At 39.5% G+C, this 23,786-nt stretch overlaps 1 protein-coding gene across 2 annotated transcripts in view; it reads left to right on the top strand.

The window, feature by feature from the left end:
- Positions 1–9,341, top strand: part of CNTNAP5 (contactin associated protein family member 5) — a 1,080,786-nt gene extending 1,071,445 nt beyond the window's left edge. For both annotated transcript variants that reach the window (XM_055397661.2, XM_088842198.1), the window contains exons 22-24: positions 4,250–4,468; positions 6,500–6,571; positions 9,145–9,341. In XM_055397661.2, coding sequence (XP_055253636.2) covers positions 4,250–4,468; positions 6,500–6,571; positions 9,145–9,341 — 488 coding nt within the window. The remainder of the gene's footprint in view (positions 1–4,249; positions 4,469–6,499; positions 6,572–9,144) is intronic.
- The last annotated feature ends 14,445 nt before the right edge of the window (positions 9,342–23,786 follow it).

Raw genomic sequence — 23,786 nt, 5'->3', positions numbered from 1 at the left:
AATGGACCAGTTAGGTCTAATTGATATCTATAGGACATTTCACCCCCAAAATGTGAATTTCACCTTTTTCTCAAGTGCACATGGAACATTCTCCAATATAGATCACATCCTGTGCCATAAATCTAGCCTTGGTAAATTCAAAAAAATTGAAATCATTTCAAACATCCTTTCTGATCACAGTGTGTTAAGATTAGATGTCAACTACAGGCAAAAAATATCAAAAATAAAAAGATATGGAGTCTAAACAACACGTTTCTGAATAAGCAACAAATCATAGAAGAAATAAAAATATGTATAGAAATGAATGAAAATGAAAACACAACAACCCAAAACCTATGGGATTCAGCAAAACAGTGCTAAGTTGAAGATTCATATGATCCAGCAATCGCACTCCTGGGCACACACCGAGGAAACCAGAATTGAAAGAGACACATGTACTCCAATGTTCATTGCAGCACTGTTTATAATAGCCAGGACATGGAAGCAACCTAGATGTCCATCTGCAGACGAATGGATAAGAAAGCTTTGGTACATATACACAATGGAGTATTATTCAGCCATTAAAAAGAATACATTTGAATCAGTTCTAATGAGGTGGATGAAACTGGAGCCTATTATACAGAGTGAAGTAATCCAGAAAGAAAAACACCAATACAGTATACTAACACATATATATGGAATTTAGAAAGATGCAAATGATAACCCTGTATACGAGACAGCAAAAGAGACACAGATGTATAGAACAGTCTTTGGGACTCTGTGGGAGAGGGTGAGGGTGGGATGATTTGGGAGAATGGCATTGAAACATGTATGTTGTCATATGTGAAACAAATCACCAGTTCAGGGTCGATGCATGTTATAGGATGCTCGGGGCTGGCGTGCGGGGATGACCCAGAGGGAGGATAAAGGGAGGAGGGAAGTGGGAGGGGGGTTCGGGAGGGGGAACTCATGTACATCCGGGGCGAATTCATGTCAATGTATGGCAAAACCAACCAATATAATATTGTAAAATAATTTGCCTCCAATAAAAAATAAATTAATTAATTAAAAGAAAAAGATTCATAGCAATACAAGCTTACCTCAAGAAACAAGAGAAAAATCAAATAAATAAATTAACTTTACACCTAAAGCAACTAGAAAAAGAACAAATGAAGAACCCCAGTGTTAATAGAAGGAAAGAAATCATAAAAATTAGGGCAGAAATAAATGTAAAACAGACAAAGGAGACTATAGCAAAAATCAACAAAGATAAAAGCTGGTTCTCTGAGAAGATAAATAAAATAGGCAAACCATTAGCCAGATTCCTGTAAAGAACAGAATTTTTGACTCTGTGGAAGAAGGCGAGGGTGGGATGATTTGAGAGATTAGCATTGAAACATGTATATTACTATATGTGAACTAGTTTCAACGCATGAAATAGGGTGCTCAGGGCTAGTGCACTGGGACAACCCTGAGGGGTGGGAGGGGGTTCAGGTTGGGGGACACATGTACACCCGTGACTGATTCATGTCAGTTTATGGCAAAGACCACTGCAATATTGTCAAGTAATTAGCCTCCAATTAAAATAAATAAATTAATTTAAAGAAAGAAAACAAAAGACAAAGAGATGGGTTTTCCCCTGGAACCTCTAGCAAAAATTGCAGATTGACAGCATCTTGATTTTAGCCCAGTGGCTAAATTTTGACCTTGATTTATCAGACTTCTGCAGAGCTGTAAGACAAAGCATGTGTTGTTTTATGCTAAGTTGTGTAAGTTTATGCTAATTTGTTAGAATTTTTCTGCTTTTCTCCAGTAGCATATTGGGCACCTACTGACCTGAGGAGTTCATCTTTTAGTGTCATATCTTAATGCATTGTCATACTGTTCATGGGGTTCTCAAGGCAAGACTGTTGAAGTGGTTTGCCATTCTCTTCTCCAGTGGACCTCATTTGTCAGAACTCTCCACCATGACCCATCCATCTTGGGTGGCCCTACGTGACATGGATCACAGTTTCATTGAGTCAGACAAGGCTGTGATCCATGTGATCAAATACTTCAAGATGGTGGAGTAGAAGGACATGCTATCATCTTCTCCTGTGAGTGCCAGGGAGTCTCCAGTGGTAACAGACTGGTTCCATATTGGGAAAGGAGTACGTCAGGGCTGTATATTGTCACCCTGTTCATTTACCTTCTGTGCAGAGTACATCATGAGAAATGCCAGGCTGGATGAAGCACAAGCTGGAATCAAGATTGTGGGGATAAATAATCTGTAAACTCAGATAGGCAGACACCATCCTTATGGCAGAAAGTGAAGAGGAACTAAAGAGCCTTTTGATGAAGGTGAAAGGGGAGAGTGAAAAAGCTGGCTTAAAGCTCAGCATTCAAAAAACAAAGATCATGGCATCTAGTCACATCACCTCATGGAAAATAGATAGGGAAACAATGGAAACAGTGACAGATTTTATTTTCTTAGGCTCCAAAATCACTGCAGATGGTGACTGCAGCCATGAAATTAAAAGATGCTTGCTCCTTGAAAGAAAAGCTATGACCATCCTGGACAGCATATTAAAAAGCAGAGACATTACTTTGCCAGTAAAGGTCTGTCTAGTCAAAGCTATGGTTTTTCGAGTAGTCATGTATGGATATGAAAATTGGACCATAAAGAAGGTTGAGTGCTGAAGAATTGATGCTTTTGAACTGTGGTGTTGGAGAAGAGTCTTGAGAGTCCTTTGGACTATAAGGAGATCAAACCAGTTCATTATAAAGGAAATCAGTGCTGAATGTTCATTGGAAGGACTGATGCTGAAGCTGAAGCTCCAGTACTTTGACCACGTGATGCAAAGAGCTGATTCATTAGAGAAGACCCTGAGGCTAGGAAAGATTGAAGGAAGGAGGAGAAGGGGACGCCAAAGGATGAGATGGTTGGATGGCATCACTGACTCAGTGAACATAAGTTTGAGAAAGCTCTGGCAGATGGTGAAGGACAGGGAAGCTTAGTGGTGCAGTCCATGGGGTAGGAAAGAGTTGGACATGACTGAGTGACTGAGAAACATCAACAACAATTTGTTACAACAGCCACATTAAATTAATACACATAATTTCTTTTATTTTCTTGTAAGATAAGAGGGATGATAAATTAGTGAGGTTTATATGGGCGTTACTCAGGAAGGAATAATATGGTCAAAAGTGGAAATAGCACTGTTGAGGGATCTTAGTTTCTCATTTTCCTCTAAATGTCCACTATATATCATCCTTAAATGTGGTCAACAAAATGCTTGCTTGGTGATCCCTGGTGGCATTCTTTGATCATTTATGAATGGAAGTAAATTATAACTAATCTGATTGAGAAGAAAGCCCTTGTCTTCTTCCAGGAAATAAGCATATTATCATAATAAAATAATTATTTGAACCATCTAGGTCTATTGAAACTGTAATGCTTTAAAAGAGGGGAAAAAGTCCATCCTGCATTGTCATTTTATGCAGTTGCATCACAGAAATTTGTTCAAATGATCCTTATTAAAATAAATGGCATTCTGAGTAATATTACCACAAATCTTAAAGAAAATGAGACATTTAATCTTGCCATGATTCATAAATGATTGCCTCATTATCTTTTATAAAGACTCAAATATGTTTTGGAAGATTGAGTGCTGTCATAGAAAATCCATGCTCACCAGTCAGTAATATGGACAGAACTAAGCATGTGAAAATCTTGAATAGATGGTCAAGCTATTAGTGTATGAAAATGTATTAGTGTATAGTGTATACTAGCTGCTGAAAACACCAAACATGATAAACTTCTGAGAGGATCACTTTAAGATTCCTATCTCTCTGCCTCATTTTGCTTTTTATCTTACTATCATTTTGAGTGAAGTATTGTAATGAGCATTGAGGTATGCTTGAATTAATTACCAGCATCCATAAATAAATTGTGATGGAGATAATGACCTAAATTCTGTAATATAAAACATCCAGAGTGTAGAGGAGATTTATTAAGTATTTGTTACAGTTCATAAAATACATGAATGAAAATTTAGAAGTTTGAAACATTATCTCAAAGCAAGATAGCCCAAGCAATTTTCTGTGATATGTGGTTTATGTATTGACACTTATATTTTGGGTAGACTTTTGAGAGAGTAGATGAGAGAAGGACAATTTCCTTTATTCAAAGAGTAAAAAGGCACTTTCTGTAATTTCCGACATTACTTAACATGGAGATGGAGCAGGTTTTCATTTTTGCTTTTTTAACTAATTGTTTTTCACATTGCAGAGAATCTTGGATTGGATGCTGAAGTTGTGAAAGCCAATGCCCTGGGTTTTGTTGGGTGTCTGGCCTCAGTCCAATACAACCATATTACACCACTGAAGGCAGCCCTGCGCCATTCTACCACTGCACCTATAACCATCCAAGGGGCCTTGATAGAATCCAGCTGTGCCTCTCTGATGGATTCAGATGTGAATGCGGTGACCACAGTGCATTCCTCATCAGGTGTGCAAGAAAATACTCCATGAAACTTCTCTCAACAGTACTACTTTGATGTCTTCAAGAAGTTTTCAGGCTAAAGGCTAACATGAATCAATTCCTTACCTTGTATGATTAAGGCAGTTAAGAATTATGACTGATTTCTCAGATTTATATTTAATATATTTAGATAATCCTATTTCTAATATAGATCGTCCCAGTTGGCTCCGTGGTAAATAACTTGCCTGCCAAGCAGAAGATGCAGGTTCAATCCCTGGGTCAGGAAGATCCCCTGGAGAAGGCAATGGCTACCCACTCCAGTATTCTTGCCTGGGAAATCCCATGGATAGAGGAGCCTGGCAGGCTACAGTCCACAGGGTCCCAAAAAGAGTTGGACAGAACTTAGCTACCAAACAACTTCTAATATAATGAGTAGTTAGAAATGCATACATATATGTATGTGAGTGAGTGAGTGAAAGTCATTTAGTCGTGTCTGACTCTTTGTGACCCCATGGACTCTAAAGTCCATGGAATTCTCCAGGCCAGAATACTGGAGAGGGTAGCCTTTCCATTCTCCAGGGGATCTTCCCAACCTAGGAATTGAACCCAGGTATCCCACATTGCAGGCAGATTCTTTACCAGTTGAGCCACAAGGGAAGTCCAAGAATACTGAAGTGGGTAACTGTTCCCTTCTCCAGTGGATCTTCCCAACTCAGGAATTGAACCAGGGTCTCCTTCATTGCAGGTGGATTATTTACCAACTGAGCTATCAGGGAAGCCCATATATGTATGTAGGTATATTTATTTTTTCACTACTTTTTAAAGTGGCTACTGTTCTGAGAATTGAAGAGAGTTTAGAGGACAGGAAGGTAAGCTGGTCTTTGAACTAATAAAATTCATGTGATTAAAAGCAACCTTCCTTGATAATAGGAAAGCCCCATGGTACTATCATCCACACATCTTCTCTTATTTTACCACTCCTTGAAATACCTTTTCTAGCTTTCTTGTTCACCATCATCCTAGGTGTCTAGGAGTATTCTTAGGATTTAATTTAGTCAAGTATGTTCATCAATTGCCAAATAAGTTACGAATTATGAGCAAAGAAAGGGCATAGAGTTTTTCTGCTGCTTGCTTATCACTGATCTTGGTGTTTTCTTGGCAGCAGTCAGGTATGTATCCTAGAAAAGTACATGAGTGTGACACTTGGCTAGTCTTGATTTGTGTTCTGAATCTTCCAAAGCTAGACTATGGAACTTTGGACAGGTTATTTAACAGCTTTGGTATCTGTGAAAATGGGAAAAACAATAATCATGTTGGAGTCATTTCCAGAGAATTAAATGATACAGCAGTACTAATGATAGGTGCTGTAAGTCATGAAAATTTTATGTGCACTATATGGATACCTCTAGGATCATTGACCCCTTTTAATACCTTTGCAGGTTATTGTTTTAAAATGTATGTAGTTCAGTGTCACCAGACTGATAAGTATCAGAGCAAGGATTAGAACCCAGTTCTAGGTGCCTTCAAACTTGATGTTCTTTAAAAAAAAAATAAATAACACATATGTTAATGGACATCTAGTAAAACGCTCAAGTGAGGATTTCCTGAGTGTGTTAATGCACCAACACTTTTGTTCTTTCCTGCCAATGAACTCAGAAATCTCTGTAATTAAAGAAAACTGTGAAGCAGAGGCAAGTGTGATTGAGGGAAGAAGGTGTTGTCATGTATAGAAACTGTCCAGCAAAGCAAAGGGACATCAAAAGTAGGCTGAGAGGTAAGCAGTAGACTAAAGCAGACATGAGTATAATACCACCATCATTTTGTTTAACCCCTTATATTACAGCATGTATAGAATCTAACAGAATCATGCAAGTATGGGGTATAAGCAGAGTACTTCAATTATTATTATTATTTTTTCTGTATATGCTTGTTTGGGTTCCTTCCAAAATGCCAACTCCAAACTCTCTGAGATCACCTAGTCTAACCCACAGGTGTGTCATCTCAACTGCATATTATAGACCTCCTGCTAGGACTTTGAGTGTCTTTTACTCCTTTCAGATCTTTTTGGGAAGACAGATGAGCGGGAACCACTCACCAATGCAGTGCGAAGTGACTCGGCCGTCATTGGAGGTAAACCATGCTTTGTGGCTGAAAGCAGAACAGAAATAAGTGATTCTGTGCTCTGGAGGAATTATCTGAATTCTTCCTCAATTGTGGCCATCCAGCACCCAGAGCCCTGCATGATCTGCAAGAATGTGAGCCTTTTCATGAATAGTCATAATGCTTTGATGATCAAAGACACCCTCCCCCCAGGCCAGGTATCAGCAGCTCCATGGAGTCTTCTTTCCCCTCAACCACCAGGCAGCTGAGCACAGAGTCAACAGCTGGATAATTTACTTTGAGACAGGCAGCATGCATCCTGTTGATCTCATCCAGTTGTCATTTTTCCTAAAGCACAAATAAAGCAAACCAATAAAACTACATATGGGAAGAAGCCATGTTGGCACAAACAGATGGGCAAAGCCATCATCCTGTCGGGTTTTCTCTACTGAGTGGATCAAACAAACAGGGTGAAGCCCACAGGACTGTAGTTTCCAATCCAGCAGCACATATGGTTACAGAGGCAGATCTTGTCTGCTCTGCTGTGAACCCCACTTTCCCTTCTCCTCCCTTACTTCTCCATTTTCTCCCTGCCTCTTGGTCTCTCCACTTTATATTCTTCCTCAGCTTGGCTGCTACCTCCAGGAGCTTGATTTGTCCATCTGGGCCTTGCAACACAGAATGACTCCCAAACCTTGTTTAATGGAAGATGCCTGTGAGAGACTGAATTCATTTCCATCTGAGAACCAGGGTCCTCACAGCGCCCCTATCTCTGCCTTCTGGCAGACTAGATGAGCTGTTCTACACCAGATGGAGTTTGCTCTTAAAAGTCAACAGTAACCGTTTATTTAACATCTATGGAATGAACCCCATTACGGGTCAGGACCAGTGCTAAGTACAGAAGTAGGGTGATGAAAAACATGGATGATGCCCTGTGAGAACTCACAGCTTGGCTGGGGTTGGGTGGGATGGGGTGAGTAAACAAGTAATAACAGAACCAGTGAGCAGTGTTTTAAGGAAGGCAGCACAACTGGCAAGGGGAGCACAGAGGTGCATAATTACAATAAGATTGTGAGGAAAACACACACATACACATACACACACACACATACACATACACAAACACACACACACACACACACACATACACACACACACACACACGTACACATACACATACACATACATACGTTTCCTTAACAAACTTCTTCAAATGTCTGGCCTGAATTTCTGCTTCAGGAATAAAGTCCAAGTTGATTTTTGTTTTGCGACAAGAAATAGAGGAAACCATTTGATGCCTGTTTCTCTTCATATAATTTTTCATTTGACAAGTACTAAAAGACTTTAGTGACTGCTGACTTTTTCCCACCTATGTACAGGCTTCCTTGAGTTTAAGAACAGGATATTCATCCCAACCCCTGAAGAAAATTCCTGGAGGTTCACAGCCTCCCACCCTAAATATTCCATGTCCTGAAGGAGTAGAAACCAGTTCTGTATTTCATCTCTTAAAGATGCAGCCCTTTCCTGGGTATCACTCACTATACCCAGTTTATTTCTAGGTTTGTTTACTTACCTGGTTTTACTTTGCCTTGTTCTAAAATAGTTGGGGAAAATGTTATACCATGGTTTAGGAATATTTTAAAAAGTAAACCATCTTACTTTGTAAAATAAACATTTTGTCTCGAGTCATTCTACTTAGATAAGAAAACAGCAGAAAATATACTTTATTAGGAATGAGTTTATCTTTGAATATCATAAATATTTTTCAAAGATTTTAATGTTGAGAAACATTCTTTCTCCTATAGATTCTTTCTCTCTTTCAAAATTTGACAGTATCCACATTTTTACCATCCTTTGCTGACTTTGCTATTCACGTCTCAAGATAATTCCTGGCAAAGGTAGGGACAAGACCTTAGGATCAGTGAGGATGACTTGCCAAATAGGTCCAGTAAAATCACATACAATCAATCAAAGTAGGGGAGAATCTGACACAATAGGGCAGACATTTGCTATTGTAGCTGACTCTAGAGGACAGAAGGGTACCATCTTCAGACTACCCTGCATTTTACAGAGTGTGCAGCAGGGTAACATGCCCTGAATGTTTAGTAAGTATTTCATTATTAATAAGACACTTTTACATCCATAGTGTATGTACTGGGAAGTGAGATACTTAAATATTCTTTTCTAGGATGCTGAAATAGTTCTAAGATACTTACTTATTTGCAAGGTGACAAAGGAGTGTGCTAATTAAAAGTGATTCAGGCATATTCTTGAAGGCAAGTCTTGAAGGAAAGTATTAAGAGATCATCTGCTAGTCTGATTCCATGTTTATTTGATGACATTTTTAGTCTGTTAAATATAAACTTCTCTGATATAAACTGGCTTGTTCTGTCACTAGTCTGAAAGAGGGGGTTTTTTGGTAATTGAAGCCTGAAAACATTTTAGCCTTATTTATTTCTGGACATGTGGCAGAGTTTGTTGCTTGTTTGTTTACTTTTGTTTGGTTTGTTGTTCTAAGTGCCCTTGTTGTCTTCTTTAAATTCTTTCTCCCGATCAGATGTTCTGTGATAATTACCTTCTCTCTTATCCCTTTTTCTCAACAGGAGTAATAGCAGTGGTGATATTCATCATCTTCTCGATCATTGGCATCATGAGCCGCTTCCTTTACCAGCATAAGCAGTCACATCGCACCAACCAGATGAAGGAGAAGGAATATCCAGAAAATTTGGACAGTTCCTTTAGAAATGACATTGATTTGCAAAACACAGTGAGCGAGTGTAAGCGGGAATATTTCATCTGAAAAACTACAGGGTCATCTCATATTCTTTCTTTGGTCATTTTTGGTTTCTCCTTATCCACTTTCTCATATACTTTAATTTTGGTCCTTCTCTTTCTCTGTTTCCCTTTTATTTTGGGGACATACCTGTATTCACCACAGCATCTATCCCCTCAAACAAGCCCAGAATACTAGGCAGCTATGGCCACTGCCTTCCTCTTTAACAGACTTATCATGGTGAAAATGATCACTCAAGAGATTGATTTGACTACTTTAGACAAGGAAGAGACACATGGGTGTGCACATGTCCATATTTGGTTCTGTATTTCTGATTTCTAAGATTAAGCTTTCAGTTCTGCAACGATTCAGTCTTGCAGGCTTACCTTGAACCTGAGCTCTGTGACTTCGGCATGTAACTATCATCCACAACACCCTCCCCCATTTCAAGTCCACTCTGACCAGAGAACTCAGGGTACCAAAAAGGAAGATGCTAGGGCCTGGTTTGTGTCAGTGGCACTTTAAAAGGAAAAAGAGAGGTTTGTTGTATGTTAATTTTCCTTACTATAAGAAGCCCATTGCCCTAACTCATCATCATTGTTCACTCTCTTATCCCCTGAGTATTTTCAAAAATAGGACTCCTGATAGTCATAAGCTATTACTGTGTTCCTTTCTTACAACTCTCTCCTGGGGCTGACACTTTAGAACAGCACACAATAGCATAAACCTAGAGGAAGCATGGGAAATAGTCGCTTGAAATTAGGAGGTAAGACAGCTGCTAGGAAGTAGATGTTCTATAACTTCGAAAATGCCTCTTCTAATTTTGTAAGAAATATTAACTAGGTTATTCCTGAGATTATTATACTGATATATATATATATATATATATATATATATATATCAGTAGTTGCATCAAAAAGCAACTCAAAGTCTGAAATAGCATTTGGTTCCATGAAAGAGCTTAAACCATCTTAACTCAGCTTTAAAGAAAAATAAAAACAAGACAAAAACAAAAAGCAAAGCGAACAAACAACAAACAAAAACTGCATGAAAGCAAAGAAATGCCAAACAGAATTCTTTCCTTCCATCCCCTAATTAAAGATCTGGTGAAAAGAGTAAACATAATTTTCACACTTTAGAATAAACATAATAACCCATGTCTGCCACTGAGCCCTTTTTTTCCTAGGAGGTTTAGGATGAACTGACATATGAGGTATTCTGACTAGCTCCAGGAAGCTACCACTGCTTTTCATAATTTTAGAGGAGCCCTTGGGTTCTACAGTGCATCATATTTTCAAGTCTGCTGCATCCTGTGTATATAAAGGTCCCCACATGCTTCTTTCTATAGGCATAAACTCCCAGATGAGGCAGTGACGTTTCAGGGTATGCATCATTTTGGTACCAAAACAGCCGAGAAACATCATCATTCCTTCAAGAAGCTATCTTGGGCTCATCCTCGAGGTGGTGGTAAGAATCCTGGTGGTTTTGCTATAGGAACATTCCTCACTCTTTGCCTCTGGGCCATCTTCAGGAAAAAGATAAGGGGAAAACTATACAAATGTTCTAGTACTCTGGGAATGCAAACAGAATGAGCCACAGATGTGGAAAGTACTTGCTGATTCTCTTTACAAGACAGACTCAATTTGAATCCCATCTTTTCCTCTTTGTGTCTGTCACCTCTGACTGTTTTAATGCTTTCCTGCATGATGAGGCTCACAATGAGGGGCTCCTCAGCTTCACTCCATTTCAGGTCTATTTCAGGCTTTCAGTGTAAGAGAACACGGGGAAAGGATTTCATTTTCAATCATACTTCTCAAATAGAAGGTGTTCTAAAGACACACTCTCTTTTAAAAACATTATGTGAATTCTTATTTAATCATTTCCATTATATCCTTTTTCTAGCAAATTTATTTTAAAGTAATTCTAGCAAGGGCATCTTTTTTTCCCTTCTAACTTTAATAAGATGAATGATCCATTCATAACAGGAAAGATCTTAAAATATTGTTTCCTCCTGCCCTGTTCTCTCTTACTTCCAATGTTCACTTTTGAATTTTCTATTTCCATAAAAAGGCTTTATAAATCAGCCTTTTGCTTGGTGACATCGTCCTTTGTCCCCTGAAATAAAAGTCACCATGTAGTGCAGTGGGTTTAGCCTGAAGCATCTCCAATAATGAAATGGAAGGAAAAAGAAGGTTGAGTAATAAAACTGGAACTGCTCATTATTCAAGTCTCTGAGAAGTAGGGACTATATTTTGCTGACATAGTACAGATATAAGAAATGGAAAACTAACAGAGGCTGACTAGGAGTATTCGTTTCTCTCATCAAATTATGCTCGTGGGTAGTTCTGTAGGGTGAAAACTTTGGGAAAATCCATCCTTGCCACATCTCCACTACAGAATCTACCAGCAAACTTCCCCATATCTGTAGAATATCTATCCATACATACTACGTATCACAGACTTAATGACGAATGCCAAGACAGTGCAATCAGCACGTCACTATTATAAGCAGAGTCTCAGGGCTAAATAAAGCTTATTTTTACAGGGTTGGAATATTTCATAACCCCAGAGAACACTAACTTTCACTAGATGTATATGGAAAGCAAGCATGCTGCTCCTTCCAAAGGAAAACACACTTTGCAGTGACAAAGAAGTGTGAACTCTGCCTATCTTTCCTCATTGGTACCAAAATCCATGGAGTTTTGTGCAACTGTTGATTTGTGTGTTTCAATCTTTGAACAATTATAATCTAAACAAAAGTCTTTGAAAGCATTCTGATGCCTCCTTAACTGCAGTTTTCTGCTTTGAGTTTCCTGACTGCACATGTTGGCCAGTTGGATCACCATAATCCTACACTTTAACTCTCTTTGGTAATTGCTGCTTACCAAAGTATTTTATAGAATGTGCTTTATAGGAAAACCAAAAACACCTGCAAAATTTCACATTTTAAGGGGGCCATTTCAATGATATCATTCCTATCAAACAAATCTATTTATGTAAGCAGCAGTGTGTTTGCTTACTGTAAACATAGATTTAATGCTGCATCATTCCTTGTGTGTTTAGGTTTGAATGCTATGATTTATAGCAGAATTTGTCTAGAGAGTTAGACATTTGTCTCTTCTCTAGATATATTTTTAAGAAAATCTTCATTTATTCTCTACTCTGAACTACAAATGTAATATTTATTTTAAGGATCCTAGGGCTGGTTTTTTCAAAAGAATTTTTATGCCCTTGAGTAATAACAGAGATGGTACTAATCTGACTTCCATCTTTTGTTAGACTATTGCCCACCACAGGGTCATCGGAGCAGGATCAGAACAAAAGAAGAAAACTGGTCTGTACTTAATTCATTCATGGAGTAATTATTAACCAATACTCTAAGGGCTGTGTTAGATACTGAGTATATTAACATACACTGCACCTTGTTCTTGCCCTTGTAAAGCCCAAAGTCTGGCAGGGGAGGCATATATTGTTGTCATAGACTTGCTGGAGACTGAAAGAAACAGATACTTTCTAGAAAATATTTCTATATATTTCTTCTTGTTTATTACTTCTGCCTTCAGTAAACTGCTTTGTGTTCCTTTCTTAAAGCAAGTATCAATCTCTGCAGTTATATTTCTCTGGAGGGAGATGGATTGACTCTGTAGGGACAAGAATAAATGATCTCCATCTCTAGAGTACTTCTGAGGAAGCTGTATTCTCTCCGTTCTAGTTTTAACTCTTGGTAGGGGATTCTGAAAGCCCTCCTTCTAAGGGTCAGACCTCAGTGATCACAGAGGGACCTTATCTGAAGTAGGAAACAACAATCTCCATTTTTCCCCTTTTCATTTCCCAGTTCCTTTATGAAATTTATTCATGACCTATTGCATGCCCTTGTTCTTCCAGATGTTCCTTAAGGCATTTTTGTCATACTCTAGCTTCTCCCAAAACCTTATTGCATCCTGATGAACCATATTGACTCAATTTAGGAAGATCTTGGAGAACTGGATGAAGTACTGCTTTGAGTAACCCATTGACTCAAAGGTATCATCCATCTAAATGAAGTCTCATACCTGTGCTCTGGGGGGATTTTTCCAATTCTGAAAAAGAAATCACACTCTTCTCGTCTCTGCAAGAAGCTCATTCAGTTACAGGAGCTACCCTGGGAGACTCCAAGACACTTACAGAGATAGGAATCAGGCCCTTGAATTCTTATAAAAAGTCTTGACAGCTTGTCCACCAACAACTGGCATCTTTTGAATTTCTACCTGGGTACAACCCATCAAAACCATATTGTAGCCTGAGCCGGCCAAAGGCAATCTTAGACACAGTGTATAGCTCCGATACTCTTCCTTAACCTGAAGGCTGAGACATACTTAATCCTCCTTTGTCCTAAAAGTCACGAGTAGACCAAATCAATAAAAAGGATTCCTTGTTACTGACAATAAAGAGATGGTTAAAGGAAGAAGGTGTCATCAAATTCAAAATTTTCAGAATACTTGGAAGACAACTGAGTGCTATTTCATGTCTCTCATGCAGTTTTAAAGTGTTTTCTTAAAAAAAAATTGTGATTGAATTATTTCTATTCTGTTGAGTCTTTCTTACCCTCCCTCCATAACCTCACCCACACTCTTACTTGTTAAGTCATCTAGTTTGCAGAATTTGCTTTTCCTTCATTTTCATCTCTGCTTCACAAATTCCAAATATTTGAATCTCTTAAAGGGAAAAAATCACACACACACACCTACACAATCTCTTTGTCAAAATAGGCTGTTATACAGGCTTCCTTTATGACATCCTCCATACTTCTCTGTTTGATAAGAAGAAACACATTTTCTTTTGAGTCGCTATTTATTTGAAACTTTCAGAGGAGGTTTTCATATTTAACTTTTTTTTCTGCTTTTGAGTAACTTTTGTCTTACTTTGCACTAAGGTACTCTGAGGGAGAACAGAAAAGCACATTTCTTTTTAGTGAACTACTGTACTTTGTAAGTGAGTTGTCTGTCTTTTGTAACGTTTATAGTCTACAAAGCGATAGAACAGACATGAGCAAAGATTAAAGCAAAAGTTTGTTTGGGTGTTTTGACCACACCTGGTAGGAACAGGATGAGGAGAAAGAGAGAACACTTGGCATCAACTTGGTGACAACTGATGACTTTCCCACAGAAGAGTTGTTGCTTCCAGAGAGACTCACTGGTGGCAGCTCTTCACACTTTCCTGGCTCTTAACTTGGGAATCTCTTTAGTGCATTTGGATCTTCACTTTACCCATTAGGGAAAGAGGCAATATCATGGGGATTGCATGAGGAACTCTTTACTTAACTTGGCACAATATTTTTGTCTCTTCCCAGTACATCAACCACATTTTTTTTTTTGGCATTTCATCGGGATTTTTCTAGGATGCTTTAGAGCTATTACCACAATGATCTAATCTACCCAGATTGAACACTTAGAGGAACTATGAGGAAGCTCCTTAGGTCCACTACCCTGAATCAGTATTCCCCATGGGTAGAAGCTCTGAATTCCTGAAATCAGCCTAGGGATCTTCCTCTACCCCTTATTGGTCCAGCCATGTGTGGACATGCCAGAATGATGATGAGATGTGCTACTCCCCATCCCTGACAGTGAATATTTTCAGTGACCTGTCACCCAAAACTATCTGGGAACACTGCTTTCTTCAATTGTCCCCAGCTATACAGGGGAACTTTTGCAAAAACAGCAGGACAAATTAAGAGGGTTGTCTTAGGTCACAATCAAAGGTGAAGCTAATTGTTTTAGTGGTTAAATCCTAGTCTTAATTTTCCTCAACATCATATTCTTTCATGCCTCCAATGCCAGAAGTAGCCTCAGGGGACACAAAAACTGGATGAAACAGATTGTTGTATTGCCCTGAAGACTCTTTGGAAAGCCTCCCCATAGATAGAATTTTCAGTAAACCTTAAGGAATAGTATTAATGAGCTTCTGCCTAGTCAGACATCCTAATTATAGCCAACACCATCCCCCAGTCTTCACAGGAATTATAGTCTCTTCTCTTTTACTGGCAGTGTCAACCTGTGTAACCTTGCCCTGCCTTAAATACTAATGCAAAAATACCAAACCTTGCTTACAACAGTGTACTTATATGGCAAGAGGGACTTTGAATTTGATGAGGTCCAACATCAAGAATGCTTTCCTTCTGAATATGGTAGTTGACAGGTCTCCTGATATGCTGTGCTGCTTTGGCCTGTCACTCCCCTCAATGTCCTGGAGGAGGCACGGAAGGTGCAGAGGTGTCACTGGGAATTGGAATGCAGGCTGAGGGGGAACCACAGATAAGTTTCCAGGATATGCTACGTAAGGAACTAGCAACCGTTTACTGCATAGGGCCAGATAGTCAGTACTTAAGCCTTTATAGTACAGCCAGTCTCCACTGCAGTTGCTCATCTTTCCTGTTGTAGTAGGAAGTGGGCCAAACATGGACAAAGAATCATGGCTATATTCCAGTAAAACTTTGTTTTCAAGAATAAGCAACAAGTCAGATTTGGTTCATGGGCTATAGTTTGCTGATCCTTGTTATGCAATATTCCAATGTCCACTTCAGATGGAAAATCAGTTTCGTTCTGGCGTAGAGTGGTCCTCCTTCTTGAAGAATGGGAAAGAGCATGGAAATTATTTTTAAAAAGGAAATAAAGTACAAAATAACCTCTTCTTCAAAAGTATATATGTCAGATACTTATTATGGCAAAAGCACAAAACAGGTCACCTCTCTTTGTAGATCTTCTGGAGTCTAGCTTTTCCTTTTGACCTTCTCATATTTGTTCCTGAAACAGAATCCCAAGTGATGTTGCCTCATTCCAAGTCAGTTTTGTAGACCATGTAACATGTCTTAATACACTGTATGGGGGAAAAAAAGTTAGCCTTAGATTTCTTTGTTTTCTATGGTTCCTGTTGTACAGAAGAAAGACTTACACTGTAAATAATGTATATTTAATAAAGAGAGAATTTTGTATGATTTTGTGTGGAAGACAAATGTGGCTCACTGTGTTTTCTTGGGTTAATGAAGAGTCAAACAATTAATCCCTTAACGCTCATTCTCATTCCTTAGACCATTAACTCCCAGACAACATGACCTGTGGGGTTGCTGCAGAAACATGAACCTCACACTCCTCAGGTTTATTGATTTTACCAGGCCTAAAAGTGCTGCTGTGGGCTCTCTGAGAGCTCAATGGTTTATACTGGCTCAGATGTGTACAAGACCAAGCTACTGACTTCATTAGAAGTCAACTTCAAGGTTCAGGAGTCACTCTGGTTTCAGGGATGCACATGAAATCTGGGATGGGTGCTCTCCTAAACCTTCCTCAGCACCCACTTACTCACAGAAGCCATCCCCTCTACTTCCCCTTGGTTATACTTTTTTATCAGAGACAGTCTTAATTCCATATGTTTTAGATACTAAGTATGCATTGTCATGAAATAGAATTCACTTCATTGAGTGTTTATTAAGATTTCTATGTATGGAGTCAACAAACATAAATTGAAAACTGACATGGTTTTTCAATAGGACAGAATCATGACATCATCAGATTTCTTTCTTTTTTAATTAATTTATTTTATTGAAGTAGAGTTAATTTAAAATGCTCTGTTCATTTCTGCTATACAGCAGAGCAATTCAGTTTTGCATAATATGCACATTATTTTTCATATTTATTCCTGATGCTTTATCACATAATATTGAATATAGCTCCATGTGCTCTACAGTAGGACCCTGTATATTACCCCGTATATATGGAATCCAAAGTATGGCACAAATGAACGTATCAATGAAGCAGGCTCACATTTAACTTTAAAAAACTCATCTAAGTGCACAGTGGAGAGTGGACCTTGGAAACAAAAGAAAAGGCAGAGAGTAGTTGGGATGCACTTCAGAAGTCTGCGGGAGGGTATGGTGTCTGGGACCAGGGTTGTCATAGTGGAAGTTGTATTAAAGCTGCATCCAGACACAATCAATAGGGCTCACTGACAGATTAAAGAGAAAGCATGAGGGAAACAAAGAATCTAGAAAGATGAGAATTTGGGGCTTAAGTGACTGAATGGGTGGGAGCAAATAGTTCTGTTTTAGAGGAATGCGGGCTGTGAAATGGAAAAAGTGGATAAAAAATCCAGTTTGGGATTTTGTGAAGTTTGAGATTCCAACTAGGTAATAGGTGTGGATTCAGAGCAGTTATCTGGGTATATACGTCTGCAGTTCAGAAGTGATGTCTGGTCCAGAGAGATATGTGGAAAATATATGTATACATATATGTATGCATTGTTGTTTAGTGGCTAAGTTGTGTCTGACTCTTTTGCAACCCCATGGACTGTAGCCCACCAGGCTTCGCTGACCATAGGATTTCCCAGGCAAGAATCTGGAAAAGGTTACCATTTCCTACACCAGGGAATCTGCCCCACCCAAGAATCAATCCCTTGTCACCTGCATTGGCAGGAGTATTCTTTACCACCAACCCACCAGGGAAGCATATACATGTGTAGGTATAGACATATATGTATGTGTGTGTGTGAGAGAGAGAGACTCATTGAGATCATCTAAAGTGTGAGTTCATATGCAGAGAACATAATGAGGAGCGGTGGGCTGGAAGAATCACAAGCTGGAATCAAGATTGCTGGGAGAAATATCAATAACCTCAGATATGCAGTTGACACCACCCTTATGGCAGAAAGTGAAGAGGAACTAAAAAGCCTCTTGATGAAAGTGAAAGAAAAGAGTGAAAAAGTTGGCTTGAAGCTCAACAATCAGAAAACTAAGATCATGGCGTATGGTCCCATCACTTCATGGGAAATAGATGGGGAAACAGTGGAAACAGTGGCTGACTTTATTCTTTTTGGCTCCAAAATCACTGCAGATACTGATTGTAGCCATGAAATTAAAAGACACTTACTCCTTGGAAGGAAAGTTATGACCAACCTAGATAGCACATTAAAAAGCAGAGATTACTTTGCCAACCAAGGTCTGTCTAGTCAAGGCTACTGTTTTTCCCGTGGTCATGTATGGATGTGAGAGTTGGACTGTGAAGAAAGCTGATAGCTGAAGAATTGATGCTTTTGAACTGTGGTGTCGGAGAAGACTCTTGAGAGTCCCTTGGACTGCAAGGAGATACAACCAGTTCATTCTGAAGGAGATCAGTCCTAGGTGAGTCGGACATGACTGAGCAACTGAACTGACTGACTGACTAAACTGAGAGTATGAATATAACTAGAAAATTTTAGACAGTGGAACAGTGCTCTGTCAGAGAAACAAGGACCAGACATGGAGGGAGGAAGAAAAACAGATGAGTAAGCTGGGTGCCAGAAAACAAATTGCTTAATCAAGGAGAAATGGACAGTCCTTCAACTCTATTGAGAAACTAAGTGAGATGAGAACAAACGTATTTAGCAAGAAAAGGCATCCAAGACCCTTTTTAGAGACACTTGAAAAAATGTGGAAAGGAAATTCTGCTTGGAGTTGTCTGACACCATGGAGAAGGTAGGGGATGGCTAGGACCAAGGCTTAAAGGAATCCAATAGTATGGACATGCATGGACTCAGACTAGGCACATGCATGTGTGCATGCTAAGTAGCTTCAGTCATGTCTGACTCTTTGTGACTCTATGGACTATAGTCTGCCAGGCTTCTCTGTCCATGAGATTCTCCAGGCAAGAATTCTGGAGTGGGTTGCTGTGCCCTCCTCCAGGGGATCTTCCCAACCCAGGACTCAAACCCATGTCTCTTATGTCTCCTGTATTGCCTGCTGCTGCTGCTGCTGCTGCATCACTTCAGTCGTGTCTGACTCTGTGTGACCCCATAGACAGAAGCCCACCAGGGTCCCCCGTCCCTGGGATTCTCCAGGCAAGAACACTGGAGTGGGTTGCCATTTCCTTCTCCAATGTGTGAAAGTGAAAAGTGAAAGTGAAGTCGCTCAGTCGTGTTTGACCCTTAGCGACCCCATGGACTGCAGCCTACCAGGCTCCTCCATCCATGGGATTTTCTAGGCAAGAGTACTGGAGTGGCTTGCCATTGCCTTCTCCATTGCCATTGAACTGGCAGGCAGGTTCTTTTCCACTAGTGCCACCTGGGAAGCCCTGGACCAGGCACACTGGGGTTCAAATCACATAATATCCATTCTCTAGTTTTGTGTCTTAAATGAACCATCATAATCCTTTCATTTTTTTCATATTTAAATTGGAAAAATAAAACAAAAAGCTTTAAAGATCTTTAGGAGTAAATGAAACAATATGTGCAAGCCAAGTAGCCAGGTCCATCGTCTTCAGAGCCCTCCATAAAATTTCCCTATCATTATCGCCCTTCCACCTCCTAATATGTAGAAAAAAATAGCATGTGTCACCTAGGATTTAATACAAGGAGGCATAGACATGGCAGTGCTGCTTTGCTTCTTAAGAGGGCTTAGACATCGTTTGTAAGTGGACAAGACAAGACCAGGAAGAAGTCTTGGATTCTAGTTGTAGCTCCACTGTCAATGTTTTGGAGAGGCCCAACAATTCTAATGGAGAAGGCAATGGCAAGCCACTCCAGTACTCTTGCCTAGAAAATCCCATGGATGGAGGAGCCTGGTAGGCTGCAGTCCATGGGGTCAATCAGTTGAACACGACTGAGCGACTTCACTTTCACTTTTCACTTTCATGCATTGGAGAAGGAAATGGCAACCCATTCCAGTGTTCTTGCCTGGAGATCCCAGGGACGGGGGAGCCTGGTGGGCTGCCGTCTATGGGGTCACACAGTCGGACACGATTGAAGCGACTTAGCAGCAGCAGCAGCAACAATTCTAAAAGGCCCAAAAGAGAGTCCACAATTCTAAATACTGAAATGAGTCAGGTATCTTAAACTTTGACAATACTTTTTGCTATCAGAGGAACTGATTAGAGAATTTGGCCAGACAATCATGACTTCAAATACCAACTCTTCTAATTAGTAGCTGAGAGACAGTAAATAAATAAGCTCTTTCTCATTTTTTGAGGTTCAGAGCCTCAACACTCAATAGATTTTAAAGCAATGTGCTTATACTAAAAATATATATCAGTTTCCCAAATGTCTTTTTCGGATTCTGCTTTCTCCTCACGTCACATAATCAGAGGGCACAAGAAGTATTGAAGGACTCTGTTAATCTTAACCTCCTGTTCATGCCTTCATATCTGCATTTGGTTTAAGTCTGTAGAATAAAAGAGGAAAAATGATTCTCAGTCCAAACAGACATATAATAAGTGTGTGTGGGAGACCCTTATGGTATTTTTAATAGCAAATGTTTAAGTTATATTTGAATATATTTTATTTTTCATGACACCATTAAATTCCCAATGGCCTCAGATTTGATCAGGTAAATGATATCTCAGAATATGCACATCTGAGCCAGTCTAAAAGCACTTTGAAGTCACACCAACTGTATAGGAAGGAGTTTTGACACCAACACCTGGGGGCTGCTGAAAGCTGAGCCTAGAAAATGAAATTCATCCGTGGGGAGGAAACAGGAGTGCTAATGACAGCACTATTTGAAAAAGCAAATGCAGTTCAACTGAGCACTCTGAGAGCCCCAACTGTTCAAATAGGTCTTGGAGAATTAAAGGCTGTCTTAGAGCATCTCTTTCATGGAAAGGAGAAATGCCACCACCCCAGAGCACATGAAGGTACTCCCTGGCAAAAGGCCAACACAGAGGCTCTTGCTGCCCTGACACTTTGGTTTGGAAAGTGTGACAATTTGTCCTTGGTTCCCAGGGCTCTTTGTTGTTTGCAAAGCTCTCATTTAAGAGCTATGGGCTTTATGAGGAGGATTGGCATGAGTTAAATACATTCATGCAGTAATAATGCAAAAATAAAATAATTACCTTACCAATGGTTGTGGACCTATCATAGGTCAAGTAGTTTATTTTATTTCTATTTTATTAAAGAAGCTATTTATTAATTTATAGATGAGGGAGTCTTAATGGTTGAGTTGGATTTTTTTCCCCCCTTGGCCAAACCCTGGGGCATGTGGAACTTTTCTGACCAGGGATCCAACTGAACCCTCTGAAGTGGAAGTTCAGAGTCTTACTCTCTGGACCACCAGGGAAGCCCACGTTGAGTACTTCATGCAACACTTTCCTTCTTATTGTCACACTAAAACTACAAGAGAGATGTTTTTTTCACTGTGCAGTTAAAAATATCCAGCATGAGAAAATTAATTTGCTAAAAGAACTGCATAGTTTTTGCTGTCACAAATACTTGGATTCCATGCCTGGTCTGTTTTCTTTATCACTTTAAGACAAACCTCTTACCCTATCTGAGTTTCAATTTCTCATTTGGAAAATAGGAATATTAATGTCTATTTCACACAATCACATAGCTAGTTAATGAAGGAGTAAATTTTATTCTTTTTAAATTTATTTTTAGTCAAGTATGGTTGATTTTACAAAACAGAAACAGACTCACAGACATAGAGAACAGACTTGTGATTGCCAAGGGGGAGGGGTGTGAGGAAGGAATGGACTGGGAGTTTGGAGTGAGTAGATGCAAACTATTATATCCATGGATGGAAAATGAGGTCCCACTGTGTAGCACAGGGAGCTGTATTCAATATGCTGGGATAAACCATAAAGGAAGAGAAGATAAAAAATAATGTACGTATGAGTACAAAGGAATAAAGATTTAAAATGCTTTGGCCTTAAATCATACCTACTTATACCCAGCTGCTGCTTGAACTAATTCAAGTAATATATTTGGGGCCTGGTGCATCTGCTCTGTTCCTGCCTTGTACTGCTCAGTGACACTAGAGGAAGACCTACAGCTAAAATGATAAATAGATGCTAAGGAGAGTTGTTGCTTCTTAGGTGGTTCAGTGGTATAGAATCCACCTGCCAATGCAGGAGACTCAAGAGACATGAGTTCCACCCTGGGTTGGGAAGTTCCCCTGGAGTAGGGCATGACAACTCACTCCAGTATTCTTGCCTGGAAAATTCTATGGACAGAGGAGCCTAGAGGGTTACAGTCCATGGGGTTACAAAGAGTCAGACATGATTGAGCGACTGACACATATACACATACACAAAGAGAGTTCTTGTTGCTGTTCATTTGCTCAGTCATGTCCAACTATTTGTGAACCTGTGTATTGCAGCACGCCAGGCTTCCCTGTCCTTCACTGTCTCCTGCAGCTTGCTCAAACTCATGTCCATTGAGTCAATAATGCCATCTAACCATCTCATCCTCTGTCACCCCCTTCTCCTTCTGTCTTCAATCTTTCCCAGCATCAGGGTCTTTTCTAATGAGTCAACCCTCCCAAAGTATTGGAGCTTCAGCCTCAGCATCAGTCCTTCCAATGAACAGTCAGAGTTGATTTCCTTTAGGATTGACTGGTTTGTTCTCCATGCAATCCAAGTGACTCTCAAGAGTCTTCTCCAAGAGAGCTGTTAGAAGTCATAAATACCAAAGCCAGGCTTTCTCAAGCTTGAAGCATTTCTATTTAATAAAAGATGAAACCGAGATGCCAGTAGAGTATGAATTAGGATTGAGGGAATCATTTTGTACCTATAAAAATCACTCTGTGATGCACCTACTCTCAAGGCCAATCCCTTGTGAATGGGGACATGGGCAGTGTAATTGATATATTTTTTTGTGGATACCTCAAAAGACATACTCTCTTTGGGAAGAATAATACTAACCTGAAACTGGGGCCAATAGGAAACATTCTGAAGCATGTAAGTTTTCAACCAAGTGAACCTCAAATGCTCCCTCTCAATAATCAAACAGAGATCTTTCGTCAACCGTGCACACTAGGGGTTCTCTCATGTAATAGTATACTCCAGTTCCGGTGGATCTTGTCTTTGGATCTATGAAAGAGTCAATAAACCTACACTTGTGAATGGTACATGGTATTAATTAAGAACCTGCAGTGTGCTAGAATGTTGAATTCCCTATTTATGCCTTCTCTATTTAAACTTTACAAGATAAGCAAACACAAACCAAATTGCAAGAAATCAAACGTACAGGAATCAAACTTAATGTCGATGTGTATGTAGGTTCTTCGGTGTTTTACCTTATATGAAAACTCATCTTTTAAACCTGTTACCCTTTAGGATTTGTAAGATGCCTTCATAGTGTTAATATCATAAGGTATATATAATACAACCACCATTGTGTATTATCTGAGACTAACCAGTTGTTTCCTCTCTCATTTATTCATTAACTCACTCATTCATCAAACAGTGATGAGCTCTTTTGATGAGGATTTCAAGTGAGATTATGGGAGTAATCACATAATAAGACATGACCTCTTCTGGCAGAGGCCCTATAGGTCTAATTGGGGAAGCCAGCAGGTAAAGGACAAGCTGTAAAGCAGGTGATACAGTGAATGGCCCAGAATTCTAAGCAGCAAAAATGATAAGGGAGCATGCATTTGACCAAAGTGAGTGTTGTTTCATTGGTGTCTCAAAGATCTAGAGAAAGATTAAAATTTAGTTTAAAATAAGGGAGGGACTTACCTGGTTGCCCAGTTGT

The sequence above is a fragment of the Moschus berezovskii genome, chromosome 2 (genome assembly GCF_049115385.1).
Source record: "Moschus berezovskii isolate FMDL1 chromosome 2, NW_MosBer_1.0, whole genome shotgun sequence".
Lineage (NCBI taxonomy): Eukaryota > Metazoa > Chordata > Mammalia > Artiodactyla > Moschidae > Moschus > Moschus berezovskii.
Note: the sequence above shows the minus strand (reverse complement) of the source record. Positions and strands in the feature narration are given on the sequence as shown.